At 33.6% G+C, this 27,626-nt stretch overlaps 2 protein-coding genes across 2 annotated transcripts in view; one reads left to right on the forward strand and one right to left on the reverse strand.

Moving 5' to 3' along the window:
* The window catches only part of LOC131944714 (kalirin), a 190,170-nt gene extending 182,841 nt beyond the window's left edge, over positions 1-7,329 (reverse strand). Inside the window, exons 1-3 of the mRNA XM_059305505.1 lie at positions 7,176-7,329; positions 394-468; positions 111-225 (exon numbers count right to left, since the gene is read on the reverse strand). Coding sequence (XP_059161488.1) covers positions 111-225; positions 394-468; positions 7,176-7,242 — 257 coding nt within the window. The 5' untranslated portion in view covers positions 7,243-7,329. The remainder of the gene's footprint in view (positions 1-110; positions 226-393; positions 469-7,175) is intronic.
* Positions 7,330-13,003: 5,674 nt separating this feature from the next.
* On the forward strand, positions 13,004-24,006 carry LOC131944715 (puromycin-sensitive aminopeptidase). Its single transcript, XM_059305506.1, has 22 exons — positions 13,004-13,151; positions 14,667-14,860; positions 14,971-15,040; positions 15,227-15,312; positions 15,747-15,869; positions 16,121-16,228; positions 16,410-16,604; positions 16,918-17,014; positions 17,545-17,693; positions 18,001-18,165; positions 18,611-18,715; positions 18,935-19,090; positions 19,602-19,817; positions 20,027-20,161; positions 20,444-20,569; positions 20,948-21,044; positions 21,531-21,673; positions 21,849-21,905; positions 22,239-22,346; positions 22,601-22,753; positions 22,918-22,965; positions 23,337-24,006. The coding sequence occupies exons 2-22, from the start codon at positions 14,735-14,737 to the stop codon at positions 23,466-23,468; spliced, it is 2,595 nt and encodes an 864-aa protein (XP_059161489.1). The 5' UTR covers positions 13,004-13,151; positions 14,667-14,734; the 3' UTR covers positions 23,469-24,006.
* The last annotated feature ends 3,620 nt before the right edge of the window (positions 24,007-27,626 follow it).

The raw sequence follows: 27,626 nt of genomic DNA on the forward strand, positions 1-27,626 counted from the left end.
TATTTTAGAAGAAATACTTGAGGTCTAATTTGTAACACTAATGAACAGTTGAAGCATTGAGGACTAATGTGCAACACTAATGAATTAATGAATAATTAAAGCATCCTCACCTTGGAACACTTGCTAAATATGTCATAAGCCTTCTCAGGTCTTCATATTTTAATCTTTCTGGGTGTGTGTGTGAGGGGAAGGTTAAAATAGGACCACCTCTCCTATCTCGGCCACCTGTGAGGAATTATGATAACAAGATAAGACAAGGATAAGAGATTATTTAATTTTAACATCAGCTAGAAGTCTGGAAGCACACAAAGATATATAATTTTTTTTTAATAAGGAATCAAAGTAGAGTAGTTAAAAGACCAGAGCAACATAAAGAAATGAATTTATGATTACCTGAAAGGTAAGCCACCCTTTCTCGTAAAACATGAACAATATCTGCAGCTTTTAAACCATCATTCCGTCTCCCACCTGTAATTAGATTAAAACTGATTGTTATATTTTATGTATTTTATATGTTAACTCCAAGAATGGATATACAAATCTTTTACATATACTAAAACATATAAAGTAATTATTTGGATAAAAAATTAATAAATCTACCCTTTTGATTCAAGTTAGATAAAAATGTAGATTTTCAGTTGTGTAAGCAACAAAACTATGTCAGCTGGTTGGTTTGCTTTTAGTTCACTAGTACCTGATTCTAGGAACCTATTAAATGTATCAAATTGATGAAGTGCTGATACTGATAGGATCACATTACAGTGAAGCCATAAATAAAACCTCTCTTGACCCTTAGCCTAGTAACCTCTCAACCCTAACTCACTTAAATGTTTATATGTATCTAGATCTGTATGATGAAAAACTTAATTTTAAAATAAGCAGAAATGTTCTGAGCAAACATATATATGTAAAAAAAAGTAATGTTCCCTATCAGATAATATCTAACCTGGCAGGCCACAGGGCAGGTGATCTAGAGTTCACCTGTTTATGTGGCCAAGGCATGGTGTGGTTAGCATTATGTCCAGCCGCCTTTACTTTCATAACATAAGCCAGGAGACTTTCGGGGTTTGGCAGACAAATGCTCTACCATTCAATCATGCCGTCTCAAAACATATATGTAATATGACATTAATAATAGACCACTGCTTGCATCCTAAGTAACTTTTTTTTAAATATATTTATTTATTTTTAAATAATAAATATATTTACTTGGCAGATTTTTATTATGGAAATTCTAATCTACATTAGTCTACAATTTATGGAATGCCAGTTTGTCTGACACAACCCTTTATCACCAGAGCTAATAGCACCGCTGATATGCACAGTCCACCCATTTTAGTTATTTGCTTAATTGTGAGACAGCCCATTCATATTGATATTACACCTCAGGGCATTGTTGCAGGTAAATCATGTGTGAGGTAACAGTGAGGCAATTGATCCCAAAGGAAAAGGAATGATTGGGAAAGGAAGGGTCAGGGAAACATTTCTCTTGTATGTGAAAATTTTTACCGCTCAATTATTTCCTAAACCCATAGCAATCTAACCAAATAGCAACATTTTTTAAATTACATTTAAAAGTAAACAGTAAAATACTAAATAGGCCTAAATAGTGTGTTACTAAAGTACTAAAGCAATACATTTTTCAAACTATACACAACACAAAAAAGACATGTAGAGCCAAAAAAGCAGCATAAAGCATTAACACATGTCTCTATGCATATGATTAACCAAGACTAAATTAAAACAAGTTAGTCATAGAAAAAAATCAATAACAGCTGTATAGTCCAGAGGAGAAATATTTCTATTATTCTATTGTAAAAATAAAAACTATTCTTTTATAATACTACTATACAGAGACAATGACAGTAAAGGCTTTTTTGTTCTACTTTATATAAATTGTTTTGAATCTCTAAAGAATCTAAATTCAGTACTTGAGTACTCTGTAACAGTTGCAAAACAACTTCAAAAATATAAATAACCAGCCTTAACATCTAAATTATGTTGTAATAACTCACAGATTATCACCTTAATTTGGGTCTGATGTACACCACAGGTGTACCAAGCACTTTTTTTTAATTTTAAATCTTAACAAATTACACTTGTAATAACAAAGTTTTCTTCAATGTTTATGTTTAACTTATTATATGTAATTTGTAATATATTAGTTTCTACATTTAAATAACCATAAACCACCCTAGCCTGTCTAGTTTGATTGTTGTTTGAGTTGGGTTTTAAAACATTTTAATAAGTCGAGTCTTAATGAACATGATTCTGGTGATATGTTTATTGTGCCCTTCTTCCCTTGATGATTGAGTGATTAACTGTTAATCCAGCCCTGATCCTAGCAAAGGTACATCAATAGCTTGTTGACTAGGAATATTATACCTAAGCTAATAAATAATTCAAAGTACAAACAAATAAAGCGGTAGTGATATCCCTTAAACTTTCTCGAATATTCTTATATAACACTGAGGGGGATAGCACCTCGGGATATAGACATATTTTTTAATCAATTTTTAAACACTTATTAAACTTTTTAATCTCATAGAAAAAAGAATTGCAAACCAAGTGAAAGGCAAACAATATGTGTATAATAGTGCGAAATATTAGTATTTTATAAATTCATATGCGTTTTTTGAGAAATTGGAAAAGTACTACTTCCAGTCAACGGAAATTATTCAAAATTTGATAGAAGGCAGAGAATTAGATATTTTACTGATATGTGAAATTTTGTTTAACTAACCATAACAGTACTCAAGTTATAGGCTCCTAAAGTAAACCAAAAGTAGATTAAGTTCCACTTCCGGTTACCGGAAATTGCAGAAAAGTTGATACAGAACTACAAATTTGATATAATACTTATATTTGAAATTTCAACAACCTAGCTGTAATGGTACTTAAGCTATCGTGTTCACAGACATACATACACACAGACAAAATTGTTTTTCCAACTCTGGTGAAAACGTCGAGATTTGAGAAAATCTCAATTTCAATTTTATACACAATTACAATACTTCCTCTAAACTTCGTATATGAGAAAGTAAAAATGTAAACAAGTACTGGTGATAAAAATGTTAAAACCACTAACATTATAAGGTGAGTTGGAATTAGGGTCCAACTAGAAATGCTGTTGAGGATCCCTTTTAGGGGAGGGACACTGATTGTAAAACTAGCATCAACATGCAAGCATTTCAATAATTATCAATTTTTAATGTAAACAGTAAAGAAAGGTTTCATGATTTTTATAAACTGGAGCTTAATTCTTATAACTGAAACTGGTTCAGCATTTACACTAAAAATAAGGGCAAATAAAAAAACTAAATTTGCAGATAGATCTTGACCAAACTTAAATTTTTTAAATATCAGTTGTTGTTTTTAATAAACATTTAAATGTAGCCCGATTAGCATCTAGTCCGTCAGTAAGTTAAGCCATAAGTGGATCAATGGTCTGGACTGTCCGTCATAACTTTTCCTCCAAAACAGACAGAAGCAATGAGTTTCTGTTATTGATTAGTTATCAGCTGAAGGTTCTTCAGTCTCAGGCAGTAGTGACTGGGCAAAGTAATTTTTCATCCTGATCAGAGGAGATTACAAGTCCATCTTGGATAAAAAAAAAAACCTTGCTGTTAAATCCAGGGGAAATAACACACCATGTAGTACAAAGGGACTGATGTGGTACTTCTATTAGTTCTGTTTAACAAAAATAATGTTCATTGTTGGCTCTGAACAAGCTAATTATTTATGGGTTCAGCTGGTACAATACAATGGAGCTTAACCAAACAGATGATGGTAATCAATAAGTATAAAGCATAAAAAGTAGTAAATGGATACATCCTTATTATTATTTAGAAACCCTATTAAAAGTCAACATTCTTATTAAAGTGCTATAATAATTATGTTACTTGTGTAACTTTACAATGTGAGCATAAAAATTATTAAGAAATTATTTCATATGAAGTTAGTGTATACAATACTCATACTGCCTTATCATTCCTAAAACGTATGAATGAATTAACGTTATGTATTAAACTTTGTAAATATATATTGCAACATATACATAACCTACATAACAAAACATAATTTATTACATATAAGACTATAATTAGGTCTTAACTTCACTTACTTTTAGAATCAAGTTTTTAAATGCTTTTTTAATCTTCACATCTTAAAAGTTATTTTAATTTGATTTTTAATAATATTATATTTCTTTTTTATTATTGTAGTCTGAAAATTATAGATGTACATAACTGCTGATTTTTGTGAAAAATAATTCTAAAACTTTTGATACCTTAGCATATTCTGCTGGTGCGATAATCAGACATAACTTTTTAATTTCTATTTCTAGCTTTACCTCAGCTATGTTTTACAGCCAAAATACATTACAAACACAGAATAAAACCTAACATCATAATTTTAAAATGTGCAAACAATTGGCAAAATCTTTTTAAAGGTAATATTTATGATAATAATCGCTTTCCTACTTATATCTATATTTAACAGGCAAACTCTCTAAAACGTAACATCATGAGTAAATAAATAATATTACCACTAATACAGAGCTAAATAATTAATAACTAATTAGGTTATTATCACTTTAAAAATTAATGTTATCAAATGCTGCATGTTTTTTCCCTGTACATTTATTGCTTCCAATACGGTGTAGAAAAATAAACAACATTACATTAAATAACGTTGTTTACTGAAAACTACCAAGCATGTTATTATTATTGATTGCAATAATCAAAAGTTTCAAAGAGTAACATGGTATGCACGCTCTTTATCTATTGCAACTGAACGCTGCCTAATAAAAAAAAAACCACAAATATTTTAGTATCACTGTTTGACAAGGAAATGACACCACATTTTGTTATGGCATTTTTTTTTCTGAGCCAAATGTCTCAAGTTCAAATCCGGGTTCAAGTCTGTGGAATGTTTCTGAGTCACCCAGCTCTGATGGGTGCCCACCTTGCATTAGGGAAAGTAAAGGCAGTTGGGCATAGTGCAGACCACATTATCCCTTCCTATGCTATATTGCTGAGTTCATAAACCTATGAACCTTTAACTGCCCAATGGATGGCTAGCTCAAAAGAGGAATCTTTACTATTTTTAAACATTAGATCATGGACTGTCATTTGTTTTGATGTGTAGTTAGCTTTAAGGATAGTAAAGTTCTTTTAAGTCAGGTACTCATCAGTGCTGGATTGACCCAATGACAGCCAAAATTCAAGACTAAAAAGTCAATGATCATAGAGAATATGATATTCTGAAGGTTCTTGAGGAACCAGAAATAAAGTAAAGTACCACTTCCCGGTTACTGGATATAGCTTAAAAGTAGATAGAAACCTACATACAAAATATAATAATTATATGAAATGTGTCACCTAAATGAAATGATACTCAAGCTTTTGGTATTCTACAAACAAAAAATATTTATATAGTAAAGTATCACTTCCAGATCAAATCTATTAAAATGTAATTAAACCTAAGTACACGATCTTATACATATCTATATATATAATTCTCCTCTTCGAGCCGTTAGAAAACAAGCTGCAAACGCTCTCCCTACCTCCCCACCCCTACATGGTTTTAGTGAGCTGTGTTCACTCTAAATGTTTACCAACGATTTTAAACGTAGGGGGGGGGGAAGGAAGGGGGGGGGGGTTATGGTCCTTAACGAGCTACTTATAGTGTTTTAAAGAAATTTTTCAGTGTCAGCGTTGGTACTGTCGAATTCACAAATTATGAATTATTAAAAATTAGAAACAACTAAATAGCGGCGTATGTTATGCCGCGGGCCGGCTCGTTTATAAAATTTCATCAATCTATTTTACTAGAAAGGAACTAAATAATCATGCTCACTCTGGAAAAATACAGTAAAATGCCATTTTCTGGTACCGGAAATCACTCAAAAGTTGAAAGAAACCTGTGTCTAAGTCTAAACATATATTTGAAATGTCATCGACCTAACTGAAACAGTACTCAAGTTATTGAGTTCACACAGATTTACTGACAAGATTTCATAACTGGCATTTTCCAACACATGGAAGGTGTGAAACAACATTTTTTTTTATATCATTCCAGTAAAAAAAGGGAAACTTAGATGACAAAGGTGCCCTATGTAATATTATAATTATTATATTAATTATATTTAGTCCTTTGCCTATATTAACAACAAAATATGTATAAACAAGACTTCTCAACTTTTTTTTAAACCATGCACATATTAAAAACAAACAGTAACTTTTTTTAAGTCAGACTAAAGATCAGGGTTAAGTTTAGGATTAGGGCTGTTGTGATACTAATAGTAGTTTAATGGTTATTTATCAATAACACTCCAACTGAACTGAATAATAATTGTTTTTTTTATGTTAAATACCCTTGCAGCTAATCATAAGTAATAGGCTTAACTAATTAAGTAATCACCAGCTGAAAATGTGTTGTACTTTAAATGTTAAGGGTCATTAAGTTTGAAAACTTCCTATTGAATTTATATTTCAATTCAATAGCCTAGGCCTATATTAAATATTTTATTAATAAAGATAAGCTAATAAAATAAAATAAATATTTAAACTAAATAAAATAGGCCAAGGAGGGTCTAGGCTAATAAAAATAAAATATTAATAGTAATAAGGCATTAATTAATAGGCCTTGGCCTTATTAGGCATAAAGTAAACTAATTGAATTGTCAACCTTTTATTTTAATCTATTATTCTATTCCTTTAATTTAATTTAATTTAATTTAAAATGTGTCTTATTTATAAAGATGTACATCTAGTTTACAGTTTAGTTTAAATTAAAATTTAGATCACATTTTTGAGATAGCAAAAAAAAAAATTTAAAAATTAAAAGGGAGATAACTTAATATAATCTTACATCTTTCAGGGTGAACAATGAAGATTTGTAGAAAGAACTTTAAATTTTTTTTTACAATAGCTTTGTTTCGGCGACTATTTTTATTATTAGATTAAAGAGAAACATATTGAAACATAATCTCATTACTGTAAACTAAATAAATGTATACGATAAGGTGGACTAAATGTCTCTGGCACCATTTTCTGAGGCATGGCACCGTTTTGGTGTCCGAAGGCCAGATCACTGAGTGTTGTGGAATCGTCCGAGAGATGCTCACTGTCTAAGATTGAGCGCTTTTTTTAAATAATTTAAAATTAAATTACCTGGTCTGTAATAATACTCCACGTCCTTTTCACCGCCGCCTTCTGCTCCTTGTTCTCCTGAACTCATATTTTAATTTTTTTCATGTCTATTACACTATCACAGAATTGACGATAAGTAAGCGTCGTCTAACCTCAGTAGCTCACCGTCGGCCATTGTAATAACAAGACTTCGTGTTGGATCGGCAATCTCCGATTGCTACCGGATGTTGATTAGGCTTGTCTGCTACTTAGGCTATTCATCAGTGCGTAACGCAAACTGAAAATAAGTTTACTATTAATTTAAACATCGGCTAATGATCACAAGCACGAAATTGGCGTCTCTTATAAGTAATCCATTTCGTTTCATCCATTTCATATGTAAATAGTCCTAACCAAAATGTATATATTTATTCACAATCTCTGTAATAGTTAAAGGTGAGTCAGCCCGCTAGAGGGAGTTTTTATTCCAGCAGGAGCGGCTACTGTTTGCTTCGGGTACAAGTGCGCGTGCGACATGTTTTCAAACAAACTTTAGCCAGCGTGCCGCAACATAATATAGTGTTAGTTATGAGTTTCTGGATTAGTTAATCGAGCTTACTGTTCTATTCTAATAATGTGGATAATTAACATAAAAGAATAGAGATGCCTTGAATTTTAGCCTGAAAAAAACTGATATTTCAAAATATACATTTCTTATATACATGTAGGCTATATACTATATAGGTGTGTGTATATATATATATATATATATATATATATATATATATATATATGTGTGTGTGTGTGTGTGTGTGTGTGTAAAAAAAGCGTATATATATAATAACCTTTATAAATGTATGTATATATCTATATACAATTTATTTGCGTGTAGCACTAAGTTTATGAACACTCAAACCTATGAGGTGCATCAATTGCGTCGCCTATTTTCACTTATTACAAATGTTTCTATTTTTGCAAACTGTGCGCATTTTTCAAATGACTAAGCGTGCTTTTTTATGCATCTGCAATGTGTGAGAACACTTTGGCGCTCAGCACAAATCATAATTAACCTAATCAGCAGTGTTTATATTTTAACCATCTTCATGTTTTCTAAAACCTATTATTAGAAGTTTCATACTTTTTTGCTTTAATTGGTTGGCTAAAAACATGCAATTTCTAATTAAAATGTACACCACTCGATGTGGCATACTTGGGTACCCTCGCGACACACCTCGTCATACTCGTACTCCAAGTAAAAACTCGTGCTTTTTTTTTTTTTTTTTTTTGGCAAAATAATGCGTGTCTGCTTTTTATGAAGTATCTTTCTTAACTCGTAACGCCCAAAGTGTGATAGCTTAATTTCTGCAGAACTATATATAAAGACTAGTGACTTAGCTATGGTGATGAGTTTGTGTGTGGGGGGGGGAGGTGTGAAAAAATAGGGTTCCCATTTATAGGCATATATATATATATATATATATATATATATATATATATATATATATATATATATATATATATATATATATATATATGTGTGTGTGTGTAGGCTATATATGCCTATATATCATAGCGATTTCTAAGTGCGTAAAATTGTTGTTTATATTTCATTCAAAATTTTGACCATGTCGCTTTATATTTATTGTAGTATCAAAATTGAGGCTATGATTCCCTTGCAGACAGAGACCAACACAAGAATGGCGAATCGTTCCAACCTGCCGATGTCTCTGATAGCACAACTAGACTGATAGTGATACAAGTGAAGAGTGATTGTCCAACATACCCTGGTCGATAATTGCCTATGAGTGCTCTCCTTATTAAAAACTGGATACGCTTTGCCTTTATTCGAACTAATGCAATATCAATGTCTGGTCTGCAGCGTAGCTATTGGGATATCTTTTTACAACAGCCAAATAATGACGGAACGAGATGGATAGAAAAAAACACATGTAAAAATAACATTACCGTGTAACATTTTTTTACGTGGACTATGATAGTTTAATAATTCTACGGATTGTCACTTTGTGGTAGTTTATTAAAGGTAGGCTAAATACGGGGAGGGAGGGTATGTAAGGTAACAAAAAAGAAAACAGAACCACCTTTTTTTTAAATTTGCGTTATATTAAAACAGAGCCTATGTACAAACGTTCCTATCAACTGTCTACACGTTTCGACGCTCGGGTTTTGACTCTTGATTTTGCACCCTCAACCCCCCCCCCCCACACACACACACACACACACACCTCCGCCACGACCGCCCCACTCTTCACCACCCTCCTCTACGTTTTGATTTCTGGATGAACATCCATCCTAATAAGATGATAAAGGGACCTGGTTGACTTACTTATCCCTGACACAATATGAAAGATAGAGAAGCTTTTGTTTCTTCTTTCATTCACATCATTATAAAAATATGTAAATATAAATATATAGGCCCTACATAAATTATTTTTAAAAAACATAATAAATACAAGATATACATGTACGCCAATATGCACAACCAATACGAAACATAGAGATGTCACTTTAGCCTATAGGCTATTATAGAGGAAAATATACGTGCCCAGTGTTTCTTCCAGACTTTTTTCTCGGGGGGTGGGGGGGGGGGGCACTTGAGACATACTGGACACCATTTAGCGGGGTGACACCAAGACAAACAAAATTGCAAAATAAACAGAAGAAATATGCTTTTTGTCTGTTGAATGAAAGATTAAACCTGGTAAAAGTATATATTTTCTATATAAATTCTATTTCGTGGGGGAGGTTGGAGAGAGAGGGGGCCCGCCCCTAACGAAGAGATGCCTGAATGAACTCTGTATGCGCCTTCGCCGAGCACCCTGCACAGAATACCTGGATACTATGCTGGACAGTGGTGTCAGAGGCGTAGCGACCCTTCCCGGCGCCCGGGGACAAACTTTTCTATTTGCACCACCCCTCAAGATTTCGATTTGCACCCCCCCCCCCTCAAACTTTCGATTTACACCCCCCTCAACCTTTCAATTTATTTTTCCAACCCATTTTGGCGCCCCCTAAGGTCGGCGCCCGGGGACATATGCCCCCCCCCCCCCCCTCGCTATGCTACTGGTGTCACTAGCTCGGTGTCATTGTACCGGTTATTTATTTATTTTATTTTTTTAAATGTTTGAATGAAACTCAAAACTTACCAAACATAATTGACCCTAATGCCACTATATAATGTTTTGTTACTTTCGCTATATCTTCGTCACACTGCTTTTCTCTTCGCCTGTCTTTGGTGTTTCTTCTCCATGTTTTCCTCACTTTCCCTACTTTTCTACGCAGGCCTTTAAAACACCCTGTCCAAGGAGGGGTTTTTTCCCCTACCTGTCCAGAATAGTTCGTAACTGAGTTAGGTAAGTGTCACTAAGCATCCCAAAAAGGTTTCATGGTGCGCCGGAGCTACTAAGTAAAAAAAAAATCAATTGTACCAATATATAACTGCGAGCACAATGCAACTTTTTAGGATATTTCTTTTCCACGAACTTTTAATATATAGCCGTTGATCAAGCTTTGCAAAGTTTGGCTCGCTGGTCAGCTCTTATCTCAAGAATCTGGTGATCTAGTTGGGTTTCTATGTCGAGGCAGAACTTTAATATAGGCGAACATTATAGATATATTGCTTTACTGACCCTGGTAGTATCAGCTCTGTCGAGTGAGATATCTAAAGTGTTCGAAATGATCTTGAAATAAAGCTACTGTGTTGTACTTTTAGTAGCTATAGTTGAATATACATTTGATGCTTTGCTAAAACTAATTTCTAAACAAAACACAATAAACAATTTAAAATTGTGTGTTTTTTTCATCAATAACAAAAAAAAACAGTGAATTATATTTTTAATACATTTATTTGTTGTTTCGTTTTTGTTGCCATGTTTTCTTACAAATTACTTCCCTTGGTTATACTTCGTTGACCGCTAAATTTGATTCAAATTTTCCAGTAAACTATAGAATCCAACGATTGTTCACTGTCTATTTTTGTCCAAACGTTAACTAAGAAGAAGGGTAGAGTTTAATGCGGTCAACGTATTTTGGTAAATGGGCTGGTGAGAAAATAAACACGGTGCTTTTTTTTTGGGCAATGGAAATTGAGTATTTGGTAGGTGAAAATACTAAACAGAAATGTTACTTCGTGAAGAATGTCATGTATTGAATAATGGATCATCTATTAACGACGTCACGCTTTTAATACTATCTTTAACTCCCCTATCCCCTTCAGAGTGTGACGTCGTTTATTTATGGCGACCCTATAGATAAAAAAGCCCTGAAATATTTTTTTCAAATCTGCGAAGATGGCACCTGATATAGTAAACAATGCCGGCAGTTATTACTGTTAACCATAATCATCAGACAAGTGCTGAGACAGAAACCACAAGTCTAGCAGAAATGGACTTGCCCTTTAAAAGAAAACAAAAACATTTTGAGTCAGCAGTTTTTACAGCGATCTGGGGTTGGCTTAGGGGTCATCCTTTAATGACGTCACGCTATTTTTGACGATTTTTACCTCTCCCCTCCGTCACACGTCGTCACAAAAAACCACCCCACCCCTCCTAAAATGACGTCACGCCATAACCTACAAATCAATCCCTATTACAATTTATTAAAACAGTTTTCTAAAACGCGAAATAACGGTTAAAATTCGTTTTCTAATATTGCTTTTTTATAATGCAAAATGTGACGTCACATCATCCGACCCCCCCCCCCTTTACGAGTGTGACGTCATTTATGGATGACCCCCTTTACATTAGTGACAAGGAGCATCTTATACGTTAAGATTTTAAAGTGAAGTACCATTTTGGCGCTTGTTGCCAGGAGTTCCTCTAGAGGGGGGGAGGGGGGATGCATGAACTATGTTTCTTACTCGCCATGAAAGATTAAACATATATATGATTGGCCAATGTGGATTTGGTTGTTGATAACTACTAGTTCTTAATTTATGAACGACCTTTTTTCTTCTTTACTCATTTGTTTTAATTTTTTGTAATTTAAGTTAGATAGGCCTATAAATAACTATAAATAATTATAATGTCACAAAACGCCAGACCCTTTCCCCTAACATGACGTCACATTTCGGCATTCACCATCCCAGAGGCGTAGCGACCCTTCCCGGCGCCCGGGGACAAACTTTCAATTTAGCGCCCCCCTCTGGAGCAACTTTTCGATTTGCACCCCTCTCAAACTTTTGATGTGCAGCCCCCCCCCCCCCCTCCTCAAACTGCATAAATGCAGCTAAAATGACATTTTAATTTGTTTTTACAACCCATTTTTGGCGCCCCTAGGGTCGGCGCCAGGGGACATATGTCCCCCCCCCTGACCCCCCCCCCCCCCATCGCTACGCCTCTGCCCTATCCCAAATTGCAGCGGATTCTTTCTAAAATAGCTGCTAATATTCACTTTAAAAAATTAATTAAATCAAAGATGTGACGTCACACTTAGAACCCCAAAGTCCGTAACATACCGTCATGGATGACCTCTATAATATGTGATTCGTAGAAAACCTTTACGCCGAACCTACCACATACTATAAAGATCTAGATCAGTGGTTCTCTACCTGAGTTCGATCGAACCCAAGATGTTCCCTGACTGTGAGTCAGCCCCAGGGGTTCGGTGGATCAAGACACAATCGCGACACATGATTCACGATCGGATTTTGTCAGTGCTGGCGAAAGAAGTATTTAGATGGGTTCGGTGAATGCATATATGAAATTAGTGGGGTTCTGTACCCCCAAAAGGTTAAGAACCACTGATCTAGAGACATTGATATTAATAAATGTAATAAATGTAGGGGCATAATGTGTAAATTTTAACAAGTTTTACAGTAGCGATAGAGATAGACCCACCCGGAAGTAGTTCCCCCCAAGCCGGTCTCAGTCCGAAGTCACAGCTGTGCCTGTTGAAGTTGAACATTATTGTTATTTGATCTGGTCTATGAGTCTAGACCTTGTATTGCTGCGAGTGAAGCATTTAGAATATAATATCTACATTGCCAACATTCATATCTAGGTATTGCTCAGACTTGTTTTTGTTGTAATAGTAATACTCATAATAAATGTCTTCAGTAAGGAAACATTCCTCTCCTCAGCAAGAAACAGAAAGTCAGAAAAAAAAAAAAGTATCTCTTCTCAGAACTATTGTTACAATTGTACTAACTACAATAGAGACTATACTATTGTGTTTATGTCTTTTATAATAATACGAGCCGACCTGCGGTGTATCACACGCCGCTATTTAGTTGTTTTTTCTACTTTTCAGTAATTCATAATTTGAAATGATAGATTAGAAGAATCTTAATCTAAAATTCTAAATCATTAAAAAGGGGTGTTGTTTGTTAGGTTACTAAGATAACTAACAAATAATTTATTAATTCAAAAAGGCCCACATATAAAATGATAAAATTAAAACATGACAGCTAATGATGTCAATTCTATCCCCAACCCTAGTAATAACAAATCCCCCCCCCCCTCAAACTCTAACCCAACCCCTACCATAGTATAGCCCTAACCCTGCCCTAATTTCTGACCATTAAAATAAACTTGAGATTACAAAACTATTAACAGCCTAACACCTATTTTCAGAAGAGTCTATTAATACTATTCTCAAACATAATACTAATATACCCTAATTTTTAATTCTAGATCTAGTCGTCCCCCACCCCTGTGCCAAGATTACATGGAATGTATTTTTATTTTAGGGATCTAGACGACTAGTTATAGGATTAGGTCTATGTCTACTCAGTGAGCGATGAAGTAGAATGGCAAAATAAATGTAGTGTACTTTAATAACTAATATTTGCCCTGCACACCATGAAAAAGTAGGCCCAAATTATTAAACTAGAAATATTCAACTATTCAAATCAAACCAGCAATCTTTTAGTATAGCTACACTGAGCATTATATTTAAATAATCCCTTAATTAATATATAAATAGGCATATTGATATTTTTTAGATCTGATCTATAGGCCTATATATATAAATATATAGGCCCTATGGATATATACAAATCTGGTATTACCATAAGGTAAAAGTCTATATAATATTATACAGGAGATAGCAAAATCACATCCATATCATATTAGATAATTTACCTTTGGGCCTTTCTTTTCTTGCTTTTAACAGGAAAGTTACTGTTACTATTATTTTTTTATTTTGAATGTCTATTAGTCTCTTCAACATTTGTTTGATGAACACTTTCTTACACTCTTGAGTTTCAATTAATTATCACAAGACAAATGCCATTAAAATTACCTTTTATTTGGCTGCAACCTCGAAGCTTTTCACTATTTCTTCCCAGTGTTAATAACAGTGTCTGCACAGGTTGGTATATTATTATAAAGGCCTACTCTAAATAGGTTTCTTTTCTATTTTAAACTGTTTTAAAACATGTATATATACAACTCTTTCTGTTTTCAAATGTATTATTTTTCTCAGTTCTGTTTATTTTTTAGTTTTACTGGGGGGAACTTAACTGATTACATAAAGCAGTGAAAGAAATTTAATCTTATGTTATTTTTCAAACAGGTTTCCCTTGGTTGAGGTTGCAGCTTATCACCAAACCACACACGACCTTTAGCAGACGTTCACCTAACATGGCACTCAGTAAAAAGAAGTTTGAGAGACTACCAAAAACTGTTGTCCCAGTTAACTATAGTTTGACGCTGAAACCAGATCTGAAGAAATTTACCTTTGAAGGGTCTGTGGACATAAAAGTTGAGGTAGGAATGAATAATTTTTTTTCTCTCGTTGAACAGTTGTTTTATTTTTGTTTTGTTTTTACTGATGTGCTCCATTTTAAATTTACTTATGTATTTGAATGTTTATTTAGGTTGCATCAGCTGTGAATAAAGTGAAATTACATGCTGTTGAAATTGTGGTTGATGAGGCTTTTTACAAAGGTAAATTTAATTTTTCTTACTATTCAATGTTTTTCACTTCATCTTGCACCCAGCCCTTAAACAACACAATTATTAAACTAATTCAATCTAAATTTTCATTGTACATTAACTGATTTTGGCCATCTAGATAATGTTACACACTGTATGGTTTAAAAATTAGCAATTAAGTGATTTTGTTGTTTCCAGCACAAGATGATACATCTGTGGCTGCCACTGTTGAGTATTACAAGGATGATGAAGAACTTGGACTACTGTTTCCAGCTGATTTAAATGTAAAAAAGATTAATTTAATTAGTTATTAATTAATGGTTCAACTAGCATCAAATTAATGATTGGTAGTTGTTGAAGGATGCTGTTATTTAACATATTAATTATATTTTTTAATTGTATGATAAATGTCACACATACTATGAAACTTCATAAATTAATTTCTCTAATAAAACGTGTAAGAAATAATAGAACAAACATATAAAACTAAGTAAAAAGCAGAAAATTGAAATTTGTTGTTTACAGGTTTTTGTCAGAGTAAACTATCATTAGACAAACTAATAATAACAGAAGAGAAAGCTTATCTTTTTGGTCTCCTGCATACATAACTGATATATGTATCAGTATAATTCTTCTCTAATTTCCATACATTTTAATTTTCAATGTTCTGTTATTAAATGAGGCTAATCTAAGTTTATCTTTTGAAAAAATCCCACAGCCAGGCTCAGGTACACTGTCCCTCAAATTTACTGGGGAGCTCAATGATAAAATGAAAGGGTTCTATCGCAGCAAGTACACTCTGGATGGGGAAGACCTTTATGCAGCTGTCACACAATTTGAGGTTTCTTTTTATTTGACATTACAGTTTCTTTATATTTATACTTACCTCACCCTGTGAGGGGATGAAGCCAGCTACATCACTGTGTATTTATGTTTAAACAGTTAATGACATGCGTTACGGCATAAAATGGAACATAGTTTATTTTTTTATAAGTTCAATGATTGTAAATTGATAGCAGTGAAAATACAATTGTACCTAATGTATCATCTCAATTGTATCATTGGATATCATTGTATCATTGGATTTTACAGGCAACTGATGCTAGAAGAGCATTCCCTTGTTGGGATGAGCCAGCTATTAAAGCTACATTTGACATAACATTGATTGTACCTGAAGGAAAAGTAGCCCTTTCTAATATGGTAAGTTAAACAATGATAATAAAATAAATCCTGCTTCTGACCCCTTTTAGTGTTCAAAATCAAATTTTAACTCCCTTGAAAATCAGACAGTTCCAGTATTAGATTACATATTATTCATTTTAAAAAAGATTAAACATTTATCTTTAAAAAGTAAAATGTTCATTGTATTTGTGTCTTTTAGCCTGTGATCTCTGAAAAAGGACTGGAAGGTAAAACTGTTGAGTTCAAGTACGCCACAACCCCAATCATGTCCACCTACCTTGTGGCATTTGTAGTAGGAGACTATGATTACCTAGAAGCTGTTGATGAAGACAAAGTGGTAGTGAGGGTGTACACACCAAAGGGCAAGAAAGAGCAAGGACAGTTTGCACTTAATGTAAGTTATCATAACATTTTTAGCCATTAAGAAAACAAATGTATTGTATTAATCCATAGATTACATATTCATGGGTATTTAAATGACAGTTTGCTCTTAGCCCTTAGTATGTAATAAATGAATCCAATTGGGTTTTTAAACCGACACTTTGTATTTAATGAAAAAAAAAATTACATTAGCACATTGTCACTATGACAGTGAGTTTTTTTTTTACTGGTAATGTGCTTTTTGACTAAGATTAATATTTGTTGTATTAGTCCATTGGTGGAGTGGCAGTTAGTCTATTTTTCTAACAACTTAACTAAATTTGCAGGTTGCAGTAAAAACACTACCATTTTACAAAAAGTATTTTGGTATTTCATATCCTTTACCCAAAGTTGATCTGATTGCCATTGCAGACTTTTCTGCAGGTATGTTGGTCTAATTAATTGTCTTGTGTTTAAATGTATGTGCCTGGATAATTCATTCTTATTTAGGATCAGATGTGACATTAAAATACTAAAAACAAGTCAACTTACCTAAATTAAATACCTTTATTTTTATTCAATGGAGTTCATAAAGAATTTATGTATAATAATAATAAATTCCATTATATTTACACATTGAGTGTTGTAGAACAAACTTTTTAAGTTCTTGCTTTTAAACTTGTGAGCTAAGTTCATCAAATTATGATACATCATTTTCTCACATAAAATGTAAGATTTTGAAGGCATTAGGATTAAAAATGTATTTTAGTAGGTCACTATGCTTATTTACACTGCTGATACCACCAATTATATACAGTGTTTACAGAAACACAATTAAAAAAACAATAACAGTAAACTGAGACAAGTAGGAGTAAATGACCAAACTTAAAGAAGCTACTGTGTTGAATTATACTGCTAAAACTTCTTACTATTTATAATGCTGAAACAATATTTAAAAAACCTAATGTCCTCAGGTGCTATGGAGAACTGGGGCCTGATAACCTACAGGGAAACTGCCCTTCTTGTGGACCCTGAGAACTCTTCTGCTAGAATCAGGCAGTGGGTAGCACTTGTTGTTGGACATGAGCTGGCCCATCAGTGGTTTGGAAATTTGGTTACCATGGTGAGTAAGGTTGAAGATTGTTTAATCACTCAAATTTCTTCTAGTTATAGAGCAAAGTTTCTAACCCAAAATACACCCCAGGGCTCAAGGCCAACCAACACTAATGGTTAACCAATTATTAGAGTTAGGGAAAGTAAGGGAGGCATGCATTGTGCTGACCACACAATCCCTTCATGTGCTGTGGTCAATTAGACAGATGAACTCTACCTTAACTGCAAAAACTTTAACAATTCTTCATTTTTAGGTTGCATTATTTCACATAACATTCTAATTTTTTTTTTTTAAATATTCATTTAATGTCTAATAGGAATGGTGGACTCATCTCTGGCTAAATGAAGGATTTGCATCCTGGATAGAATATTTATGTGTTGATTACTGCTTCCCTGAGTATGATGTTTGGACCCAGTTTGTGAACAGTGATTTGGGACAGGCCCTTGAGATGGATGCATTAGATAACAGCCATCCCATTGAGGTTTGTTGTTGTGGTTGTTTTAACTCTTTCAGCTAAACAATCCCTTGCCTTTAGACTCTTCAGATTTGAAAAAAAAATGCAATTTCAGCCTATGAAATTTTTTTTTTGTTATTAAAATTTTTGTACTTATCCTGTTAATTACCAATGTAAACATGTATTTCCTAGTTACACGCTTACTTTTAAAATGTTTTATTGGGTTTCAAATAGATAAAATGTGAAGTTTTTAAATAAATAATTTTAAGTGTACTATTATGTTTTTGAAGTTTTGCCCTTTTTTCTGAGGTGGGTTAGGGTAAGTTTATGGCTGAAAGGGTTCGTATTAGTTCACTAGAGAATCTCTTCAATGTCAACCATCTTAACCTATAGATAACGCATATCACTAAACCTTCTTCTGATTAGTGCTTCTTGCAACAGTCAGCATTATTTCATTGTAATTCCTATATAGGTAGAAGTTGGTCATCCATCAGAGGTTGATGAGATCTTTGATGCTATATCATACAGCAAGGGATCTTCAGTCATAAGGATGCTTCATGAATACCTTGGAGATGAGGTACATTTCTTATCTTTTGGCTAATAACACAACAATTTTCCAGTTTTTTTTATTTTTTTTTAAATTGATAAAACAATATGAAAAATAAATATAATTACTCATTTACAAAATATTTTCTTCTTTCATCTGCAAATTATAGGCTGTTGCTATGCACAAATAATTTTATTTTACTTTATTATCAAGTTGTAAATCAAAAACTCCTTTGATTGTTTTGTTTAGGAGTTTCGCAAAGGTATGAATCTGTATTTGACCAGACACCAGTATAAAAACACATTTACTGAAGATCTGTGGGATGCCCTTGAGGAAGCCAGTGGCAAACCTATTGGAGAGATAATGAAAACCTGGACCAAACAAATGGGTTTTCCTGTCCTCAAAGTAAGAATTCTCCCGTTAACAATTTTTTAAGCTGTCAGACTTATAACTACCTGACTTGAGTAAAGATGGCTGGGCATAAACTACACTATTGCTTAATATGCTGAGGTCAACAAAAATCTGCCATTTTGATGATCAGGTCCACAATATCACTTTTTTTTTTTTACATCAAATTACAGACTTGATTTTTTTTTAAATATTTTCCATTGAGTTTTTTATTTGACTTATTTGCTTACATAATGTTGTAAATTGAACATTAAAAATCCACAAGATTTTTTTAAAATTAAAGGGCCATTTTATTAATTTCACTACCAGGTATTAAAAGTTAATTTTTAGTAAATTTAAAAGAAAAAACTCCCAAATGAAAAAAATGTGGCAGGTTCATCTTTCAAACTTTCATAGAAATGTTTTTGCTTTAAGATCTTTATGTGACTTTGCTAACCACTTGCTTCTAAACAGCATTCAACAGCATTTAAAGGTTTTTTTTTTCAAAAGCAGTTTTTCATTTTTCCAGGTGAACCAAGTGCTAGAGGGCAGTGACAGGAAATTGATCGTCAGCCAGAGCAAATTCACAGCAGACGGCTCCACACCAAAAGCTGAGTTCCAGTGGATGGTCCCTATCGTGGCTTGCAACAAGTCGGCACCATCCACTCCAAAAGTCCTTGGACTTCTGGATTCTACAAGCAAAGAATTTATTGTGTCAGATGTTCCAAATGAAGACTGGGTCAAGGTTAGTGTTAAATCTGTCAAAATGCTTTGAAATAATTTTTAATCAGGAATAAATTCTTGTGGGGAAAAAGTATTTTTATCCTAAAGTCTAACTATTAAAAGGCTGTTTTAAAATATAAAAAATTTAAAAAACTAAGCAACAAGAAAAACAATTTTTTTCTGTTTAGATAAGAAAACAAATTCAATATTTGTAATCCTTGTCTTCTTTAGTTGAATGCTGGCACTGTTGGTGTGTACAGAGTTATCTACCCTAGTGAAATGCTGGATGCTCTTATCCCAGCCGTGAAAGACTTGTCCCTTCCACCAAAGGACAGACTTGGACTTCAATCAGATTTATTCGCCCTGGTAAAGTCACAGAACTTCTTACACTGTTTGTACAGAAAACTTATACATTTGTTATACCTCTAATAGATATCTGGTAAATATTGTTATTAGTTCAACATATATAAGAAGCGTGCTTTAAAAAATGACACTATTTTTAAAAAAAAGTTTAATTCAATCTACAACCCAAGGGAAAAATCAATTACACCATTCATGGGATTAATCTTTTAAATATAAACAAATGGGGTCTGGAGTATGAACCCATTTTGGCACTAATTATAGTTCACTTTTTTATAAACCTTCTAGTCTCGTGCTGGTCTAACCTCTGCTGTGGATGTCCTTAAAGTAGCTCAAGCTTTTGAAAATGAAAAAGATTACACAGTGTGGTCAAATCTCTCCTCCAACCTCTCCACCATCAGCACAATATTGCAGGTGGGTTCAATGCAAGCATTTGTTCTTCTAGCTACAGTTGCCATGGGTACATTGTTGTTCTTTACACTTTGATTTGTTTTAATTTCTATTTAGTAACTAGGGCTAGCTGATCATAGCTAACAAGTTGAATTTTTAGTTTTTAATTTGTTGTTCAGTGATAGTTTGTATTATTTGTTGTTCAGTATTTGTTTGGTTTGTATTTGTTGCTGTTCTTGTTGTTTGACTTACATTTGATGTACACTATTTGTTTATTTTGTATATGTTTTTGTTCTATAATTGATTTATTATAGTTGTTAAGTAATAGTTTTACTTGCCCTTGTCATTATTATTAAAATACAGTTTCAACTTATTCTTTGTTCATTTGACTTTAATTCCTAGAATGCTGATGACATATATCCAGCTTTTAAAAAGTTTGTCAGACAGCTGTTCTCCAAGATTTCTGCCACTGTAGGCTGGGATGCCAAACCTGGTGAAGGTAAATCAGAAGCCTAGAAATGTTTTTTTTTACCTGCCTGTCTTGTGAAAAACTGCTCAAATTTTGGTTTTAAAAGTTTGCTTCAGAAATCCTTCTGATTCAAACACCTTTAGCTTCATTTGGGACAGAAAGTTCATTCTATTTATACATTTTAAACTTCAAAATGTTTTTATTACGATTAAAATGTGTTTGATGAGGTGTTGTCAAATAATTAAAAGCTCAATACAGTTAGTAGCACGGGAAGCTGTGCTGCAAAATTCTGAGTTAAATAAAAAGCTTGGCATCAAGGAAATGACATTTATGACATTATTAGGTAGATGTAAAGTCTGCAATATGTTATAAGTGTATTTCCTGAAATATATTTACATTGCTTTTGGTTGATAAATTAAATAAACTACTTAATTACTGAATCTAACTAAAAGTGATTATGATAAAACTGCATCATTACCGCATCTAAAAATGATTCCTCTGTTTTGTATTTATAAGATACCCTGATCCCCATGCTGAGAGAGGTGGTGCTGACTAGGATGGGACGCTGTGGTGATGAGGATATTATTGCTGAAGCAAAGAAGAGGTTTGAGGCCCATTGTAGTGGTGGTGCCAAACTTCCAGCTGATCTTAGAGCTTGTGTAAGGAAGAATCTTTGTTTGTTTTTTTAATATCTATGACTTAAATTAGTGGAATTATTTAAGTGTTACAGTTCTCAGGTTTACAATTCAGTTCTAAATGATACATAATTGTAAATGTTATATTTTAGATTTACAGTACAATTCTAAAAGTTTAATTCTAAATATTATATTTTAGGTTTACAATACAGTTCTCCATAATGGAGACAGGACAACATTTGACAAGATACTAAAGGTTTGAATATTATTTTTTCTGTACAAGCATTTTATCTTAGTAATATTACTTTACTATTTATTTAAATGTGGCAAATCGTCCTGGTAAAATAGAAGCACTATTAAAGGTACACTTTTTTAACAAATATTTAATTAACTAACACATACACAGCACCCAGAATAATAAAATTTTAAACTTTGTGATTTATTAAAGAATAATTCAAAAGGTCATATTTTAAAATTATTTAATAAAAATTAATTTAGAACTTTTATTTTGAAAATTATAATTTGTTTAAAACATTTCATGAATTGATTTAATAGAAACATTTCAAAATGAATTTTTGCCCCACCTCAGTTGTATGATGAGGCTGATATGCAAGAAGAAAAAGTTCGCATTAGCAGAGCAATGGGATCTGTTCAAGATAAGGAATTGATCCAAGAAGTTTTAGATTTTTCACTATCAGTGAGTACTATCTACCTATTTCTTTATTCTATGTATGTATTCACCAAGTTTTATTAGTTAAACTTCCTCTTTATCATCTCTGAATAAATCTAAAATTATAATATACAAGGAAAATGCCCAACATTTAAATTTTATAAGTGAAATTCTCAAATATATTTACTTCAATTTTTAATCTTTACTATAAACTTTTACTTTCTCTAGGTGAAAATTCCATTAACTTTCTTTACATTTATTTTAATTTAATACTTTTCTAGGAAAAAGTTAGGTTTCAAGACGCAGTATTTGTCATAGCTGGTACGACAGGCTCTGTAGCTGGTAGAGAGTTGGCCTGGCAGTTTTTGAAAACCCACTTTACAGTTTTAAATGGACGTTACGAGGGAGGATTTTTGTTGTCACGATTAATCCAGGTACAGCTGGCATAAAAACTTAGTTTGACCATGTTAGACTTAAATATTGGTACACCACAAAACACTTTCAACTTTAATTTGTAGGTATGACAGATCTTTTATAATTAAAAAAAAATGTTAAATAATATATTTCTCAAAGTATGTATACTATTATTTTCCTACAGTCTACAACAGAATCATTCATTACGGAAGAAAAGGCTAAGGAAATTGAGGTAAGTTTTTAGCGTACTCTGCAGTTTAAGTGATTACATAAGGAATTAATAGGAATCAGTATAAAGCAGCTTCACAAGTGTGAGTTGCAAGACAGGAAAAGAAAATAACATATTTAGAACTGCTTTTATGCGCATTAAAGTTTAATGATTAATTTAAGAAAAAGTTTTGCTTGACAATTTCAAAAACCAAAAATATAATATTTGTATTTTAAAGAATTAAAAATGTAGATTCCTAGCTGTCTGTCAAATGTTTTTGTTTCTTAAATATCTTTTTTTTTTTTTTCAATTTTTATCTTTTTTTTTCTTCAATTAATTTTTTTTTAATCACAATGAAATAAATTTAAAGCATCCATGTTGTATTTTTTTGACAGGCTTTCTTTAAAGAAAACCCTGTTCCAGCTGCTGAAAGAACTGTTCAACAGAGTATAGAAAACATCAGACTAAACGCCAAATGGTTGAAGAGAGAACAAGACTCTGTCAAAGAGTTTCTTCTCTCTTTATAATGTGGCCAGTTTTTAGTGGTCTTAAGTTTACGTTGCCAAATTTTACTGAAGTTGTTTTCGGCCATAATTTTGCTCATCTGGTTGTATTTTGGTTTTTTTATTTTGTATTTTTTAACTAAAGTTCGTCACTTGCGTTATAAATGTTAATAAGTAGTGATTTGTAGTGTAAGTCATTTAAAGTTTATATAAACTTTTAATCAGAATGTAAAACCACAAATTTTTATTTTGCTTAACTGTGTAAGATTAAGTTTTGTTTTGTATGATTATTAGTTCCAAATAATATATTGAATTAAAGTAATTAAAATCACATTTATATTTTAAAAGATAATTAGATATTATATTTTTAGAACTGTTTGATTTTGGAGTTGGGACCAACCCTTATTAGTTCCAAAAAAAATTTCGCCTAATAAACTCAAAGGAGAGTAGTGTAGATTTATGGCCTGTGTATTTGCAACAGTTATACAGTTAAGGTGTTATAAATAATTTCACTCATTATGTTTTATTGAAGATTCAGGAGAATTATAAAAAAGACAATGCATACTATTGTTCTGTTGTTTTTTTTTAAATAGTTTCACAATTGAATGTCTGTTGTAAACACTGGGGAAGGGGGGGTCTCATTTTATACTTAAACCAGGGCTGTAATGTCTTGGCCTAGGAAGAGGGCTGTGAACTGTGATAGTGGATTTCTAACACTAAAAACAAGCTTTTATCTGAAATGATGTACCATATTTGAAAGTATTTCCACTGAACACCAAAGGCATTTGACAAGGAAAACCAGGCCACATCTTACAATATATGCTGTCTTCCTTCCCCCCCCCCCCCCCCCATCCTGAAAGAAACACTGAAATTTTCAATTTTCTGCTTGTTCAGATAAGTTATTTTTAGTATTGTTACTGTGGTAGGGAGTATCGGCCATAGCAGTTATCTGTTTTAATTTACTTTAGTGAGTATAGTTGTAAATCAAGTAAGATATTCATTCCGTTGTTAAGTTGCTGCTAGAACTAAAAACTAGCACAAATCAGTCGTAACAGTCAAGATACTGTAGAAACGATTAGAAATAAAATATCACTAAAAAAACAAACTACTGGTGCTAACCAATATTTTTGCTATGCTAATCTGGACAACGGGTAGCCAAAGAGCCCCCTCACCCGGAGAAAAATGTCTGAAAGAACCCCTGGACTGTTGTCAGTGTTTGTAGTCTTGATTGGTGTATGCTGTGTTGCTACGGTGCAAGGGCTGTAGTGTAACGTTAGCGCATGTCACTTGTAAAGCATGTGAGATGAGGGAAATGCAAGGTGGAGAGATAGTCGCCCAATGATGGGGTGGTTGTAGTCAGACTGTTCTCTTCTCATAAGGGGAGGGTGGATGATAGCCGCCATATCACATTATCTTCTGCCGACGCTCTTCCTAGATTTCATGGAGGGCCCGATGTGTTCTCTGTGTATTGGATCTTCTCTCTAGTCTACTTCCTCGTGAAGATCCCCCAGGCTTAACTTTATCGTCAATTATATATTATTTGGTATATAGGCCTCCAAAAACATCCCTGCTGTTTTCAGTTCGCCAAGTAGACTCAGCCTCCCTCCACGTCTGTTTTGAGCGACCTCACTTTCGCTTTCCTTTGGGGTTCCACTCAAACGCCTGGCGTGTCACACTTGAATAGATATGTCTTGGGAGACTGGTAAAACAAAAACCCGGGGACAGGACAAAGTGGAAGGCTGAGGCCCCATGTTCGACTAGGAGCAAAGAAGATATTAACTCAAATCAAATAGACCGAGATATATAACATATTGTTTCGGCATTTTTATTTTTACATGGTTAGATTTCTAGCCCCCCCCCCCCCCTGGTCATTTCCCCACCCCTTCACATACACCTTTTCATACTGACTTTGGAACTCAACCGACCGAGTAGTAACACACCCCCCCCCCCACATGTTAGGTTGTTTTTAGAAGTTTCTGGCTTTATTTTTAAAATGCAGCCAATACCATACTATTTAACTCAAGCCCTGAGCTAATTTTTTAAATAGTCAATTTTAAAACATAAAAAATTGAAAAAAGAAATTATTTCTAAATAAAGATGTTTACGTTTTGGATTGGTCCAATACAATTTGGCTGTGAAAAAATACAACTATTCTCTAGCTAGATGTATAAGTTAGCATTTTAATAACCAGATAGGCTTATTGCCACCTGTTTTTTTTTAAACGGTTCTCAGCACTTTAGGGGTTATATTGCCCTATTTATTATCTTTACTATCAATAATTAAAGCCAATATAGGCCTATAGATTTCTAGTGCTGATGTTATGAAGATTATTAAATTCTATTTTTTAAAGTACTTAACGTATTCTTGTTTCCAAAAGCACACACTCAACCAAAATATCAATAAACACAAAATACTTGATGTACTCTTGTTTCCAAAAGCATACACTCAACCAAAATATCAATAAACACATCGATGTCTACTTGGGCTTTTTGAGAACCACGGGGTGAGATGTAAATCCATTAGCGTAAGACTGTCATTCGCTCCTCTCAGTGTCTTGTTAAATTAACACCAATAAAGTAATGCTACGAAATCTGACACCTCTAAACATTTAACCATTTCAGTTTCAACATGTTATTAATCCTCGACAGTGGCGTTTCTATGTGGGGGGGGGGGGGTGATAGCCGTTGCGGAAACCCAGAGTACTCCCCCCCCCCCCCTCCACCAACGACTAGGCTGTATATCTGATGTACTAAAACTGTACTTGATTTGGTGTTAACCTCATCCTTGATGGTATCAGATTGTGCCTTATGATGTATATAACTTTAAAAACAAAATAAAACGAGCTATCTATGTCACCCAGTGCGGATCGCACCCCCAACCCCGCCTTGTTACGCTACGTAACTCACGTCTGAGTTACCCGCAGTTTCCAAACATTTTGCCGATTTGGATCGCCTTCCTAATATTCTTTTGTTAAGTGCTCTCAATTTGGAGGAAAATAAAGATAAAACAAGAATTTAGAGGCTCATTGCAAAAGATACAGCTTTTATACAATGCTGTGTAGAGTGGGGTGTGGGTGATGAAGTGGAGTTTTTTGTGCGTCTTTCTTTTATACTGCAGACTATTTATTAATAAAGGTAATCATTTAGATAACATAGTTTTGGTAATTTAAAACTAATTAGAAAATCTAAAATTTAAGTCAACGACCCAAGTAGAATAATAGCTTGAAATTATTTAGATTTTTTAAATTGTATGAATCTTATGCTTTGCAAAATCACGTGACAGATAGACGAAGTCATTCATTAATGAGCCTTATAATACTCCGCGTGAAACTCCCACTTCCCATCACGCTCTACGTTCTCCGCCCATCTCCTAAAGTCTAAGGTATCATTGCAAAAACTAATAGAGGTCTAAAGGCGTGGCGACACCATTCCGGCGTCCTGTGCGAACTACCAGTGCTGCCGGTCCCCTCCCCCCTCTACCAATTTGAAAAGGTTGGGGGCATTTTTTAGTCACTTTCTCCTAAAAGTTTTTAATTTTAGTTCCACACAATTGTGACAGAAAACAACTAAAGCAGTTTTTAAAACCAATTAGTACTTGTATATTCTTTTCTTCTTCTTCTTCGTTCTTAATTTTTAGTGTTGGAAGGGATCGAATTTTTTTCGACTTTATCAACCATTAGCTTTTATGCCGACTCGACCACGCCTCCATCACAATTAAGGATGTATACGTGTCAACTTGTTATGCGCCATTGAGGCCTTTGACTCCGATTTCAGGCTGCTTTTCTTTTTGGATTTGCTTCCATAGCCTTTGTCCAACCACCAATAAACTACAAGACAGCAGTTGATTTTGGAGTTGTCTCTCCTAGAAGAGTGGCTGTCCCCAGCTAACGAGCCGCATCTGCCCGGGGGTTCGAACTCGAGACTAATCGGTTTAGCAACCATGAGCTTTACCGACTCGACCTCGCCGACCCTTTATATTCTTTTAACTTTGGCTGTATACTCAGAGGCGTAGCGACGATGGGGGGGGGGGGTTACATATGTCCCCCGAGCACCGACCCTAGGGGCTCCAAAATAAGCTCACTTTAGCTGCTATTTTGAATTATAAATATAAAAAATATATGGGGGGCGCCAAATGGAAAGTTTGTCCCCGGGAGCCGAGAGGGGTCGCTACGCCTCTGTGTAT

Source organism: Physella acuta, unplaced genomic scaffold, assembly GCF_028476545.2.
Source record: "Physella acuta isolate Inbredline_101_S28 unplaced genomic scaffold, ASM2847654v3 ptg000505l, whole genome shotgun sequence".
Classification (NCBI taxonomy): domain Eukaryota; kingdom Metazoa; phylum Mollusca; class Gastropoda; family Physidae; genus Physella; species Physella acuta.